Source organism: Trichomonas vaginalis, chromosome IV (genome assembly GCF_026262505.1).
Source record: "Trichomonas vaginalis G3 chromosome IV, whole genome shotgun sequence".
NCBI classification, from domain to species: domain Eukaryota; phylum Parabasalia; order Trichomonadida; family Trichomonadidae; genus Trichomonas; species Trichomonas vaginalis.
In genome coordinates, this window is record NC_067206.1 from 7,891,388 (window position 1) to 7,906,355 (window position 14,968).

General features: G+C 36.0%; 4 protein-coding genes, 1 non-coding gene and 1 pseudogene across 6 annotated transcripts, besides 2 other annotated features; 2 read left to right on the forward strand and 4 right to left on the reverse strand.

Annotated features, from left to right (window-relative positions):
- Positions 1–2,539: part of a mobile genetic element that runs on past the window's edge.
- An 86-nt stretch (positions 2,540–2,625) lies between these two features.
- Positions 2,626–3,447, reverse strand: TVAGG3_0049430 (protein of unknown function, DUF4106 family; the record flags this gene model as incomplete). Its single annotated transcript, XM_051220967.1, has 1 exon — positions 2,626–3,447. One exon carries the CDS (start codon positions 3,445–3,447, stop codon positions 2,626–2,628), a length of 822 nt encoding a protein of 273 aa, XP_051105953.1.
- A 584-nt stretch (positions 3,448–4,031) lies between these two features.
- Positions 4,032–4,963, reverse strand: TVAGG3_0049440 (annotated as a pseudogene). Its single transcript has one exon. A coding segment is annotated over exon 1 (932 nt).
- Positions 4,964–5,174: 211 nt separating this feature from the next.
- Positions 5,175–5,812, reverse strand: TVAGG3_0049450 (protein of unknown function, DUF4106 family; the record flags this gene model as incomplete). Its single annotated transcript, XM_051220968.1, has 1 exon — positions 5,175–5,812. A coding segment is annotated over one exon (638 nt), but the record flags the coding sequence as incomplete, so codon positions are not given.
- A 3,642-nt stretch (positions 5,813–9,454) lies between these two features.
- Positions 9,455–10,494: a mobile genetic element.
- Positions 10,495–11,729: 1,235 nt separating this feature from the next.
- Positions 11,730–13,791, forward strand: TVAGG3_0049470 (spectrin binding; the record flags this gene model as incomplete). The annotated part of the gene is made up of 1 exon (XM_001310851.2): positions 11,750–13,531. One exon carries the CDS (start codon positions 11,750–11,752, stop codon positions 13,529–13,531), a length of 1,782 nt encoding a protein of 593 aa, XP_001310852.2.
- Positions 13,792–13,949: 158 nt separating this feature from the next.
- Positions 13,950–14,023, forward strand: TVAGG3_0049480. Its single transcript has one exon. It is a non-coding gene; the product is annotated as a tRNA-Ile (tRNA).
- A 111-nt stretch (positions 14,024–14,134) lies between these two features.
- On the reverse strand, positions 14,135–14,821 carry TVAGG3_0049490 (cyclin-dependent kinase inhibitor 2C-related family; the record flags this gene model as incomplete). Its single annotated transcript, XM_001310852.1, has 1 exon — positions 14,135–14,821. One exon carries the CDS (start codon positions 14,819–14,821, stop codon positions 14,135–14,137), a length of 687 nt encoding a protein of 228 aa, XP_001310853.1.
- Positions 14,822–14,968: the final 147 nt, after the last annotated feature.

Consider the following 14,968-nt stretch of genomic DNA (forward strand, 5'->3'; position numbering starts at 1 on the left):
TCATATCGTTCAAAAGTGTGTAAAGTCCTTTACATGAAATAAAGTCTATATTATTTTTCTTCAAACATCTTTCAAGAAGTTTTGACATTTTTACTTAGCAACAATTTTAATGAAATGTTGTGGTCGTCAAATATTTTTATGACGTCTGGGAAACTATATTTTAAGTTCAACGTTTCACCTCCTTTCATAACGTATATCTTGTCAATGACATATTTATGAAACACCACAGCAAGCAATGTCGGGTTCTATTTCTTTGATGTTTATATCGTCTGCCTCTGTCAAAAGTTTCAATAGTTCTTTCAAAATTTCATGAGTGCGATGACATATGAGTTCACTTTTACAGGGTTGTGCTCAACCAAGTTTAACATTATACCCAAAGCCTGACAAATCTTCTCCTGAGTTTTAAGTTTGTCTTTAAGTTGTTGGTAGTCGTTTCGAATATCTGCAACAGAACTTAAGTCTCTGCTAACTTCAGGGTATGTTGGTTGTTCTTTTACAGGAACTATTGTTATACCATCTTCGTCTTCGTATGGTTCCCCACTTCAACATCTCTTTCTTGACATTGACAACAAACACTTTGACTGTTTGTTTGAGTTGTGAATTTAACTTCACATCTGCCACCGCCATTAAACCTTTTGAAACACTTACGCTTCTATTTTTCGGAAATGACATTTTACTAAGAATAAAAGATGGACGTATATTGAGTATCTCTTTGAATTGAAGCAAAACAAAGTTTACACACACAACAGTACAAGTTCATTGACAGAATAGTTCTTTACACAAACAATGGAAAATGTTATAGATAGCAATATTTGCTGAACCAAAATATTTTCATAAAGCAAAGAAAGTTGGTATAACTAAATGGTGAAAGTTCTTGACGTTGACAAAAATATAACAACAAAACTACCGATATTTCTAAAGGAAAGTTTATAATACAATATTATATCAAAACGCGTACTGTCAATATTTGACGGAGAGAAGTCAGTTCAGAACAACTTACTGACCTGCTGCCAAAATCTGCTCGATGGAAGCTGTCGTTATGCCAATCTGAGGAGCCCAGCAGGTTTCATCGAACGAATCTTCAAAAGAGCATCTTCTGTGAAAAGTGCTATTGGTTTTTGTAAACTTCTTTGCTCTCAGTTCATCTGGACCGTCTCTGTCACCAGTATATTGTATTTGAACTGTACCAACAGTTGAAATACCACCCATAAAGTCTTCTGAGTCAGCAAATGGAATGCCAAGCCAAAGTTTGAACGGTCCATTTGTATATTGAGTTTTTTGACTCCTGTATGAGTCCATACTTTCAATATGGCATAATAGAACTTTGCATTTCAGGGTGTGGTAATGTTGTTGTGAAGTTGTTGTTAAAGTTCATAGCATCTAATGTCAAGTTGTATGACCTCATATCCTCAACTGTAATATTTTCTCTTGGATAATATTGCCATCTATGTTTATATGATATTTAATACCGGGGTTGTAGAAACAAGAATAGTCATTTATAGTTCGTCTGAACAGTACAAACATAGTATCTGCATGTTTCATTGCAGTTGTTAAAGCAATATCTGTTCTTGCACCTGGGTCAGCACTTTGGTTTCCAACTTCACCTGCAAAGTCTTTGACAGATATTTGGTGTATAGGGAACATAAGTGGAACTGCAATATATTTGGCAGCTAAAGCATTTGAAATATCTGGGTCCAACATATAGACTGCAAGTCTGCTTTCTATTCTCTTGCATTCAAATTTTTCGCATGTGAACTTAACTGGGTCCCAAGCAGTTCCAGCAGCATTGAAATAATAGTTTACTTCAGTGTTGAGGTTTGAGAAACCAAAGTCTAAGTCAACTTTGTCTTTGCAAAAGTCGGCGAATGACATTTTATTTGTTCCCACTACTTCTGTAATAGTGAATGGGTCTTGTGTTGGTGCAATGACTAAGTTATTTTTGCTTGGAGTAAGTTCAATAGAAATTTTTCCTGCCCAGTTTGGCAAGTATCTTAAAACCTGAAGATGAGGAAAGATGACAAAGGAACTCTAAGTTTCAGTTTTACTTTAGTGACAGCATTTCCATCTGAACCAGAAAGGTTAACATAAACTCCTGGAACGTTAGGGTCAAGTCTTCTTATTTTCTCAATAGTTGCATACTGGTCTGTTTGTTCTCTAGTGGTTGTACTGAGTTTCTTAAAGCGAACCATTCATAGTTTGCCCATGTTACTGTTTGAACTAAGTCAGAGTTAGAATATATCTTATATCCCATGAAAACTTCTGGAGCATATTGGTATCCGACATAGAAAATTCCATTGCAACCTTTCTTGTCAGACAACTTGGCAGAAGGTTTTATTTCAATGTCTTGTTCCACGTATAAGAAAGAGTTGTCAATAGAAATTATATGAAACCTGTCGCAAGCAATATCTACTGTTGTTGAAGAACCTTCTCCAAACTCACCTACATTTCCATAAGAAACAGCAGTTGTATATTCGTAAGTTCCAGGAACTATTTCTGACCTTCTAATGGCATTGTCGCATTCGTTATACCATTCGGAAACATTTCCATTCATAGCATCCAAAACTGTTGGCGTTATATTCTGAGCGGCGTACATTTCATATGAGTAAAAATATAGAATAGTTGGATTTATATGTCATAATAGAACCCACGTGGACCAAGCTTTACTTTCTTCCTGACTGAGTTTTTAACTCTTCTTTTTCCTTCATTGCCCTCTGCTTGAAGTTGTTGCATCTTTGCATTATGTTCATCTAGTATGTTGCAAATTTCCCATGTCCTTTTTGCCTTTTGGCTCTGGTCGCCCATCTCAGGTAACCTATATCCTAGAAAGAGTTTGTCATAGTCTGTATTTGAGTCGTCGCTTATTGTTTGCATGACTCTGTCCTGAGTTTCCGGTTCAAGCTCTTCAAACAGTGCCTGTCCATATGGAATATGCTCGTTTCCAAATATATGTTTTTGTAGCCATTCTGGTTTTCTTTCCATGTTACCAACTATATCTTTTGTGAATGGGAAAGCTTTTACCCAATCTTTCAGTCTTGCGTCGTTTATTTCTGTAGTTGGTTTTATTTTGTCAAGGAACATGTTTTTCAATACTAACATTTCATTTGGTACTGTCCATTTGAGTTTTCTTAAATATTCATCCCTTCTCAGTTCATTGTCTGCAAAGTAAGTTTTTATGACATTTTGTAAACTTTCATTTGCAAGGTCATGTACAATAGGTTCTCTTCCTTCGCTCTCCCTAACTTTCTTTCTAAACTCTTCACCAAATATACCATCTCTATGGTTCTGTGTAGTTCTTTGAGATAAATGTTCTAGAACGTCAGGTGTTATATTTCCATCAGCCATGTTCATTTCATACTGGTCCAAAATATCTGCATGTTTCATATCTTTCAATGGCATTAAAGCCGCGCTTAAAATACCAGCTATATCTCGTTCACCATTGACTTCCATTGCGTCTACAACTTCTTGGAATTGTGGTTGTAAGTTTATGAACCACCTATCCGGATTAGCTTTATGACCCCATCTCATTGTAGTTCCATCGTCTGCAGAAACAAAAGTAGGTTGTTTCCATCTTGGTTAGGTTCTGAATGAACTTTAAACAATGTTTCATTTCTATATGTTTTCTTGAAATTTAACCTTTTATTTTCACCGAGTTCATCCGAAGATTGAACGTTAAATGCTCGTAAGTAAAAAGGGTTGTTGTATTTGTGTACATTTTTTTTCAGTTCTTCCATTCTATGCTGGATATTTTCATCTGATGTTGGAGTCTTTTGTATGTCGGCAAACATTTTTCGATATTCTTCTACTATGTCAGCCGAATTTTTTTTAGACTCTTGGAAATATTCCATATTCTCCGCATACTCTTGTTGAGGGTCAAGATTTTTCGGCTGTTCCAAATCTTCATCTAGTTCTGTGAAGTTAGTTTCCAAAGGAAGGACTTGTTCGTTTCCTTCAGGCTCTTCTAGCTGTTGTTGCTGAACTATTTCTTCCATGTCTGGTTGTATCTGAACTTCTTCCTGTGGAGTTTCTTGTACCTCATCTGCTGGCATTTCATATATTCCGAGACCGTTTTCAACAATTTCCCTATCTACGTCATCCGCATTCATAAGCTTTTGTTCTTTCGTTCCGTCTCTATTTTTTACGCGTTTCATGACGAAAGTTGAATTGTCATTTAGCTCTGACATCAAATATCTCGGAGTAAATTCATCCATGTCATTTGGATGATATGCTATTAAATCATATCCCTTAGCGAGCTTGTATTTTCCAGGTTTGAGATTATATCCGTTTTGGTTGCTGAGCCATAAAGCTAAATAGGTTCGGTCAGTATTTCCATCCTTGAACTTTCCAATAGCTTCTTTATATCTGTCACTAAAGTCAATACTATCTGGGAAACCACACTCTTCTTTAAGCATTTTTAAGAATTCTTGGTTTCCTTGTTCTCTACTTCTTTTATGTCCTTGCTCTGTTTGTGGTTGTTGTTGTGCAGGGTTTTGAACTGTTGGTTGCTGTGCTGGTTGTTGTGCTGGTTGTGGAGGTGGTTGTTGTGCTGGTTGTTGTGCATGCCTGTGTCTGTGTCCATGTGACGATGTAAATGTTCTAGGTAGTCCTGGTGCAGGTGCTTCTCTTGGAGGGTTTGGTGGTATATAAGTTCCACCAGCTGGCACATATGTTCCATCTGCAGCGTAATGTCCTACCTGACTTTTCGTTTTTAAGAAAGCATTTACTAGGTCTGTTTTGGTCTGTTGTAACTCTTTTTCTTGACTTTTCACAACAGTTGCTCTAACGGCGTCATAGGCACTTTGAACTGCCTGTCTCGTTGCTGCATCTGTTATTTTCGTCATATTTTGTGCTACTTCTTTTAACTCTTTGTCGAAACCTTCAGACTTCAGTTTCTTTCCAGATGAGAAGTCGTTCACTTGTTTCACCTTACTATGAAGAGCTTCGAAAGCGTTCTTAAAGTCAGCATTTGTTAAAGCTTCATTTGAACTATCTTCATCCGCTTGTATTTTTGTCCTTATTGACCCTATGAGTTGGGCTGCTTTAGCGTTGGCTTGGGCATCTAACCAGTCATTGTTAGCTTTTATATATTCTGCGCTTTTCATTGCCTTTTGCATAGCCGCGTCGTTATTTTTACTTTCTTGTGCTAAGTTTTCATACTGTACGGTTTGGTTTTGAACTGTAAAAGTTTTTCTGCCTTTACATTTGCTTCAACTTCTTTTTTATACTCATCGCTATCCATATATGTCTTCAGGGCTTTTTGTTTTATCTCTTCATCTTTCAGTATTTTATATTGAGTAGTATGGTTTTTCAAATTTATGACATCTTGTTCCATTTTTGCTACTTCTGCTGCTTTTTCTGACACTTTTTTCGCATATTCCTCTGTACTTAGTTCTTTCAGTTGTTCTTCTTTCTTCTTTTTCTCTACGTTTAACTCATTGAGTTTCTTTGTGTGTCTGTCATATTCTAGTTTCTTTTCGTTTTCACTTATTTGCTTCTGTATGTCTATGTTTGACTTTTTGACATCTGTTATTTGATTTTTGAGTGAACTCAAATTCATTTGACTTTGAGGGTTATAGGCTGTTCCGTCTGCAGCTCCACCATAGCCTGCCATTTTCGCTAAAAGTGCCGCTCTTAAACCTCCACTCTGTGCACCAAGAACTCGGTTTAAAAGCATAGGATTGCTTGACATTTGTTGCAACATAGTGGGGTCATTCAGCATTTGTTGTTGCAACTGTTGTTGTGGTGTTAGTCTTACTATTGGATGTTTCAATGCTCTCTTCCTCTTACGTATATTCTTACGTAGCTTACGTGGCATTTTAAGTGAAGTTAAAAAGCGGCTTTTGACAGATGTTTATATGACACTTCTTGTTCAGCACAAAAAACTACTCGGTCAAAGTGTTGTCAGTTTTTAAAATAACGTCCTATCTCCGTGCCATGACGAAGAAATCATAAAATTCAAGAGGGTAGAAAAGAGTTAGAAAAGAGGTTATCTAACCTTCTACCCTAAACATTATTTTTGTCTGATTTTACGAAGAAGTCTTGACAAAACATTTACGAAGAAGTCTTGACAAAACATTTACGAAGAAGTCTTGACAAAACATTTACGAAGAAGTCTTGACAAAACATTTACGAAGAAGTCTTGACAAAATTTACGAAGAAGTCTTGACAAAACATTTACGAAGAAGTCTTGACAAAACATGAAAACATATATAATTTGTGAAAAGCTCCTGGAAGACCCGTATATATAAGACCTTCATTATACTCATCAACTTCAAGGCTAGAAGGCACGAAGTGCCTGGAAGCCTCACTACTTTTTTTTTTTTTTTTTTTTTCAATGTCTCCCAGAATGAGACACTGCGACCGACAGGAGTGCACAATACACTCTTGTCGGTCAAACTTCCGCGTTCAAGTTATCAATGCGGAACATTGTTCCATTCTGGGAGACATGCAGAGGCAATGTCTCCCAGAATGAGACACTGCGACCGACAGGAGTGCACAATACACTCTTGTCGGTCAAACTTCCGCGTTCAAGTTATCAATGCGGAACATTGTTCCATTCTGGGAGACATGCAGAGGCAATGTCTCCCAGAATGAGACACTGCGACCGACAGGAGTGCACAATACACTCTTGTCGGTCAAACTTCCGCGTTCAAGTTATCAATGCGGAACATTGTTCCATTCTGGGAGACATGCAGAGGCAATGTCTCCCAGAATGAGACACTGCGACCGACAGGAGTGCACAATACACTCTTGTCGGTCAAACTTCCGCGTTCAAGTTATCAATGCGGAACATTGTTCCATTCTGGGAGACATGCAGAGGCAATGTCTCCCAGAATGAGACACTGCGACCGACAGGAGTGCACAATACACTCTTGTCGGTCAAACTTCCGCGTTCAAGTTATCAATGCGGAACATTGTTCCATTCTGGGAGACATGCAGAGGCAATGTCTCCCAGAATGAGACACTGCGACCGACAGGAGTGCACAATACACTCTTGTCGGTCAAACTTCCGCGTTCAAGTTATCAATGCGGAACATTGTTCCATTCTGGGAGACATGCAGAGGCAATGTCTCCCAGAATGAGACACTGCGACCGACAGGAGTGCACAATACACTCTTGTCGGTCAAACTTCCGCGTTCAAGTTATCAATGCGGAACATTGTTCCATTCTGGGAGACATGCAGAGGCAATGTCTCCCAGAATGAGACACTGCGACCGACAGGAGTGCACAATACACTCTTGTCGGTCAAACTTCCGCGTTCAAGTTATCAATGCGGAACATTGTTCCATTCTGGGAGACATGCAGAGGCAATGTCTCCCAGAATGAGACACTGCGACCGACAGGAGTGCACAATACACTCTTGTCGGTCAAACTTCCGCGTTCAAGTTATCAATGCGGAACATTGTTCCATTCTGGGAGACATGCAGAGGCAATGTCTCCCAGAATGAGACACTGCGACCGACAGGAGTGCACAATACACTCTTGTCGGTCAAACTTCCGCGTTCAAGTTATCAATGCGGAACATTGTTCCATTCTGGGAGACATGCAGAGGCAATGTCTCCCAGAATGAGACACTGCGACCGACAGGAGTGCACAATACACTCTTGTCGGTCAAACTTCCGCGTTCAAGTTATCAATGCGGAACATTGTTCCATTCTGGGAGACATGCAGAGGCAATGTCTCCCAGAATGAGACACTGCGACCGACAGGAGTGCACAATACACTCTTGTCGGTCAAACTTCCGCGTTCAAGTTATCAATGCGGAACATTGTTCCATTCTGGGAGACATGCAGAGGCAATGTCTCCCAGAATGAGACACTGCGACCGACAGGAGTGCACAATACACTCTTGTCGGTCAAACTTCCGCGTTCAAGTTATCAATGCGGAACATTGTTCCATTCTGGGAGACATGCAGAGGCAATGTCTCCCAGAATGAGACACTGCGACCGACAGGAGTGCACAATACACTCTTGTCGGTCAAACTTCCGCGTTCAAGTTATCAATGCGGAACATTGTTCCATTCTGGGAGACATGCAGAGGCAATGTCTCCCAGAATGAGACACTGCGACCGACAGGAGTGCACAATACACTCTTGTCGGTCAAACTTCCGCGTTCAAGTTATCAATGCGGAACATTGTTCCATTCTGGGAGACATGCAGAGGCAATGTCTCCCAGAATGAGACACTGCGACCGACAAGTGCACAATACACTCTTGTCGGTCAAACTTCCGCGTTCAAGTTATCAATGCGGAACATTGTTCCATTCTGGGAGACATGCAGAGGCAATGTCTCCCAGAATGAGACACTGCGACCGACAGGAGTGCACAATACACTCTTGTCGGTCAAACTTCCGCGTTCAAGTTATCAATGCGGAACATTGTTCCATTCTGGGAGACATGCAGAGGCAATGTCTCCCAGAATGAGACACTGCGACCGACAGGAGTGCACAATACACTCTTGTCGGTCAAACTTCCGCGTTCAAGTTATCAATGCGGAACATTGTTCCATTCTGGGAGACATGCAGAGGCAATGTCTCCCAGAATGAGACACTGCGACCGACAGGAGTGCACAATACACTCTTGTCGGTCAAACTTCCGCGTTCAAGTTATCAATGCGGAACATTGTTCCATTCTGGGAGACATGCAGAGGCAATGTCTCCCAGAATGAGACACTGCGACCGACAGAGTGCACAATACACTCTTGTCGGTCAAACTTCCGCGTTCAAGTTATCAATGCGGAACATTGTTCCATTCTGGGAGACATGCAGAGGCAATGTCTCCCAGAATGAGACACTGCGACCGACAGGAGTGCACAATACACTCTTGTCGGTCAAACTTCCGCGTTCAAGTTATCAATGCGGAACATTGTTCCATTCTGGGAGACATGCAGAGGCAATGTCTCCCAGAATGAGACACTGCGACCGACAGGAGTGCACAATACACTCTTGTCGGTCAAACTTCCGCGTTCAAGTTATCAATGCGGAACATTGTTCCATTCTGGGAGACATGCAGAGGCAATGTCTCCCAGAATGAGACACTGCGACCGACAGGAGTGCACAATACACTCTTGTCGGTCAAAGTTTGCAATCACATCTGATTGCAGAAGATTGTCTCATTCTGGGAGACATGCAGAGGCAATGTCTCCCGAAATGATATCGTCATACCAACACCAATTTATTCCTTCTTTCCATTGTCATACAATTCAATATTTTTATCAATCTTAATCAACTTTTTTTATTCTTCTTTAATTCAATTTATCTTTCTCCTAGAATATCTATTCCTTTAACAGACATAAAATCACTAATCGAGCTTTTTCAATACTCAAAATTTCATATAAATCTTTGTTATTTTTTCTCTCATCGCTTATTTTATTAAATATACATATTTCCTCTCACATATCCCTCTTCATATATATTGGATCTCAACACTCATCTATTAGAACAATATATTTTCGCTTAAGGGTGCACACGAGAGGATCATGTAAACTTCATAATTTAGAACCTTATTTTTAGGCATTATCTTGGCTACCTATTTAGGCTCGAAAAGCAAAACATATCAAAAAATACAACTTGACTCCATTATGACCCTTTCATGGAGATAGTTTTTATCCGCTAGTATTTTCCCTTTGAATCTCTTTACAATTCGAAATCAAATTCAAACCTCAGTAGAAGAAAGGAAGAATCGACTTACTACGGTTGTAATACGAATAAATACATATATTTAATTATTTTTATTTACATAATAATTGTTTGAAGCTCATATTCCAACAAATTTTTAAATAAAAACATTAAAATGTTGAAAATGTTCATATATTTTAATAGGGTTTTGGCACTTTATTGAGGAATTACTACATACATAGTCGAACTGAACTTGATATTTTGAAATTTAAATTATTTATCAAAATTAAAATTTAACTTGAAATTTATAATTATTTAGTCATATTTTGCATAATTCTAAGTAGATTTTGTAAAAAATCAAGAAAGAAAAATTTTAACGTGCTTTATTTTTTCTTTTTTATAATAATACATATTATTATATAATTAACATATTCATAATGTTTCACCCTTTCAAAGATATAATCCTCCTCCTCTCAAATAAACGTACATACGGGTGGCCTCTTTTTTCAAAAATTAAAATTTGAAATTTTGGGCTCAAATATTAGAGATTTTTTCAACCTTCAACGATATATGTTGTCTATATCAGACCTTCTTTCTTTTTGATACTTAACATTGTTCCTAAATCTTAGCCGTTAAGGCTGTTCTGAAAATATTTTTTTTTCGAAAAAAATCGAAAAAAATTCTTAAAATTCAAAAATCCCTTAATTCCTGAGGATTTTGGAAAAAAGTTTTTACATGAACATGTGTATATTATATGAAGTATATTGATAAGGTAAAAATCAAATTTTATTGCATATTCATCGAGAAAATAAACTAACGAATCCCTCAAAATTGAGAGGGTAATCCTCCTCCTCTCAAATAAACGTACATACGGGTGCACCCTTAATCTCATATTATTCATTAACAATCTTTCATCTTCTTATTTCTAGTTAACCTACCAATATATATATAGAATATATGCCCAATTACATATTCAGATACATTAAATTCAAGAAATTCTTCTAATATTATTCTCCTATTCATAATAAAATCATATTTAGTCTCACATCACAATTCTATCAGTTCTCCAATATCATATCATATTGGTAACATCACATATATCTCTTATAATATCACTTAAATTTGTATTTTTTTATTAATTATATTTAATTAGTTCTACATTCTATTATTATAGAGGTTTGACAAACTCATCAATAGTTAAAATCAAAATCTATTCAGAACTTTGAATCTAATGAAAATTACATTTCGATATCTTTTTGCAAGCTTAATTTTTTGTATTATCTTAAAATACATTTAGTAATGTTATGTACGTATTGAATTCAAATTATAGCGCAGTAACATGCAACTCATCTTGAGATTCACATTTCATTTTCACAATTATTGCATATATACATCAATAACATATTGTACTCATATATCTACACGACTCTAAACTCAATGACATCAAATAATGCTTGTAATATTTAAAATAATTTTTGCATTTTTGATTCTCAGCTTAACTTCTATAAATGTCACCAAAACATTTCATTCCTACCAGGAAATAATATATTAGTAATTAAGTGTTTATTACCATTGTTACTCACATCATGTTAATTCATTTTTGTAATTTTTTAAATAAATGACTGGAATCATAAACCCTATGTACCCATATCAACATGTTAAAATTTCAAAGTCTGAAACTTAGTATACATTGAGTTTCATGAAATCAGATAATCTCGTAGATTTCTTAAATATTATATATTGCTGGCCAATAATGATGCAGCATGATTCTCCATCATATCAGCATTCTAAACATATCTTTATTTTGTCAATTGGCATAAATTAAGGGTGCTTTTCAGGCGATAAATGGTATTTTAGATACCTGGGTAGGGGGTCATGAAAAAGTTGCAAAAGTCAAAAATTGAGGGTATTTTCATGGTTCATTCACAGAGTTGAAGATTATTAATTAAACACCTCAATAAATCTGCACAAATCCTGAAAATCGATTCTCATATTCTTGTTGGAATTTGATGCAGGAATTAATTTTTTTTTTCTCATTCGAAAGAATTGTATTATAACATCGCACCCATTATTAATTTTATTTGAAAATATATTTTTCTTGTTTCAAAAGTTATAACTTTAGGGAGTTTTTACTTTGATGTCGGAGAAAGAGATCAAACTAACTCATTATGAAAAATTGATGAGTATTTTTACCGGATATAACGATGTATATAATGCATTATACAGGTTGAAAACAACAAATGAAGAAGTTTTAAACTCAATTTACAAAAAAATTAAACAAAACCTGATTGGTTCTTACAATTTTTCACAAGATAAAATTATAAAAGATATTTCCAATCTTTCGATATATAACAACTCTTACATGAGGTCATATTTAGCTATCACCAAACAAATTGTAGACGAATATCATCCAAAACAGGTCAATAAAATCAACAAAGTTTTTAACTACCTTTTCTATAAAGAATACAGTATCGTTTTGAATGAAAACAAGAAAAAATGTTTTAAAAAATATGAAGATTCTCATTATTCTTCTAATATTCATGACCAATATACAATTCACAAGTCAATTATGGACAATGATAAAAAAGCATTGATAGCTTTTACAGAAAGAGAAGGGTTTGATGAAAATCAAAGAGTAAAAAGCGAATTATATCCAAAAAATTCGATATCGTTACTTGAATTATGTTGCTACCATGGATCTGACGATTGTTTTAAGTTCTTAAGAACAAATTTTCAATCAAAAATCACCCGACAATGTCTTCGATTTTCATTTTTGAGCGGGAATCAAGAAATTATGAATGAGTGCTTAAAAATGTATGATCCAGATCAGAAATGCATGAGAAATGCGATTAAATCACATAATATTGATTTTGTTACATATTTGATGAATGAACACAACTTAAAAATTGATTTAGATTGTTGCTGCTCTTACAATAATATTCAAGCATTTTTAATTTATTTGGAGCAAACAAATGATATCAACACATGTTTTGCTTATTCTCCTATTTTCTGTCTTTTACCACTCTTAGAATATTTTATTTTAAATGGTGCAATTATCAATGCTAGAAATCAATACGGATACACACCTCTTCATTATGCAGCCAGAGATAATAACAAAAAATTAGTAGAACTCCTTATTTCACATGGTGCTGATGTCAACATAATTAGAATAGCATCAAAACTTCTTCATCATGCCATCAGAAAAAATTACATTGAAGTTGCCGAAATTCTTATTTCACATGGTGCTGATGTCAACGATAAATATATATACGAATACACACCTCTTCATTATGCAGCGAGTAAAAATCACAAAGAAATAGCTAAATTATTTATTTCACATGGTGCTGATGTCAACGCTAAAGACGAAGATGGAAACACACCTCATCATTATGCAGGCATATATAATTATAATTGCCTAGAAATGGTAGATTTACTTATTTCACACGGCGCTGATGTCAATGCTAAAAATCAACACGGATACATCCCTCTTCATTATGCAGCGAGTAAAAATCACAAAGAAATAGCTAAATTATTTATTTCACATGGTGCTGATGTCAACGCTAAAAATCTATACGAATACACACCTCTTCATTATGCAGCCAGAGAAAATAACAAAGAAATAGCAGAACTACTTGTTTCTAATGGTGCCGATATCAATGCTATAAATAAAGACGGATACACACCTCTTCATCATGCAGCCAGAGGAAATAACAAAGAAATTGTAGAAATTCTTATTTTACATGGTGCTGATATCAATACTAAAGATAAATCTAAATTTGGAAGCACAGCACTTCATCGTGCAGCCTTTGGAAATTGCAAAGAAACAGCAGAACTACTTATTTCACATGATGCTGATGTCAACGCAAAAAATCTATATGGATTCACACCTCTTCATAACGCAGCGAGACGAAATAACTAAGAAATAGTAGAACACCTCATTTCTAATGGCGCCGATATTAATGCTAAAGATCAATACGGATGTACCCCTCTTTATTATGCAAAAAAACTTGATTGTGAAGAAATGGCAGAACTTCTTATTTCAAATGAGGCAATTTAAAGTATCCCCAGTAAAATTTGACTATATGCCTATATAGCTCCAAGTAACAATCAATATGAGAAAAACTAAATATAAGAATTAGTATTCCAAATCAAGGTTATCTCAATAAAAATTTCTTATTTTCATTTTTATTTTTGACGAGAAAAGACCCGACTTAAATTATTTACTTTCGAGTGAAATTTCATCATATTGCGCTTCAAATGTACTAAGCTTTATGACTACACTGTATGAAAAGTATTTGATATTGATCAAAAAGCCAAAACAAGTAACTAATTCCAAGGTTTCGGTGGTGCAGCCGGTTAGCACTTTTGTCTTATAAGCAGACGGTCGCGGGTTCGAGCCCCGCCCGAAACACTTTTTTCTCGTTACATTTTTTCTATGAGTTGGACTATGATCTTGATAAATAAGATGAAGTAGGCACTTTTTTTAAATAGTTTATTCAGAATTTAATGATAGAAAAATTGTTTATTTAAGCTGTTCGGCTCCATAATCACAAAGAATCTTTGCAATTTCGTTATGATGATTTTCTTTGGCATAAATGATGGCCGTTTTTTCTTTGTTATCTTTTGCGTTGACATCAGCTCCATGAGAGATTAGAAAAATTACTATTACTCTACTACCGAAATAAGCAGCTTCATGAAGTGCAGTCCAGCCGTTATTATCTTTTTTGTTAATATCTGCTCCATGAGATACCAGAATTTCTGCTATTTCTTTACTATCTCTGCTTGCAGCAAGATGGAGAGCTGTTTTATTTTCGGAGTCCGTTGCATTGATATCTGCGCCGTTAATAACAAGAATTTGTGCTGATATTGAGCAATTTTCATATGCGGCTATGTGAAGAGCTGTTTGATCATTACCATCCTTTTCATTGATATTTGCACCATGTGTAACAAGAAATTCTGTTATTTCTTTGAAATTCCTATTAACTGACTCATGAAGAGCTGTTTTTCCGAATATATCTTTAGCGTTGATATCTGCGCCACGCGAAACAAGAACTTCAGCTGTTGCTAAGCAATTCATCTCTACGGCATAATGAAGCGGAGTTTTATCGTTTTCGTCTTTAGCATTTAAATCTGCTCCATTGGAAATAAGAAGTTCTGTTATTTCTTTTCCGTTCATTGCTGCAGAAACATGAAGAGGAGATCTTTTCATATGATCTCTTGCATTAACATCTATATGATGAGAAATTAGTATTTCTGCGATTTCTTTAACATCAGTTGCAGCAGCAACGTGAAGTGCAACTCCACCATTTCCATCTTTTGTATTGATATCAGCTCCATGAGAAAGAAGATAATCACA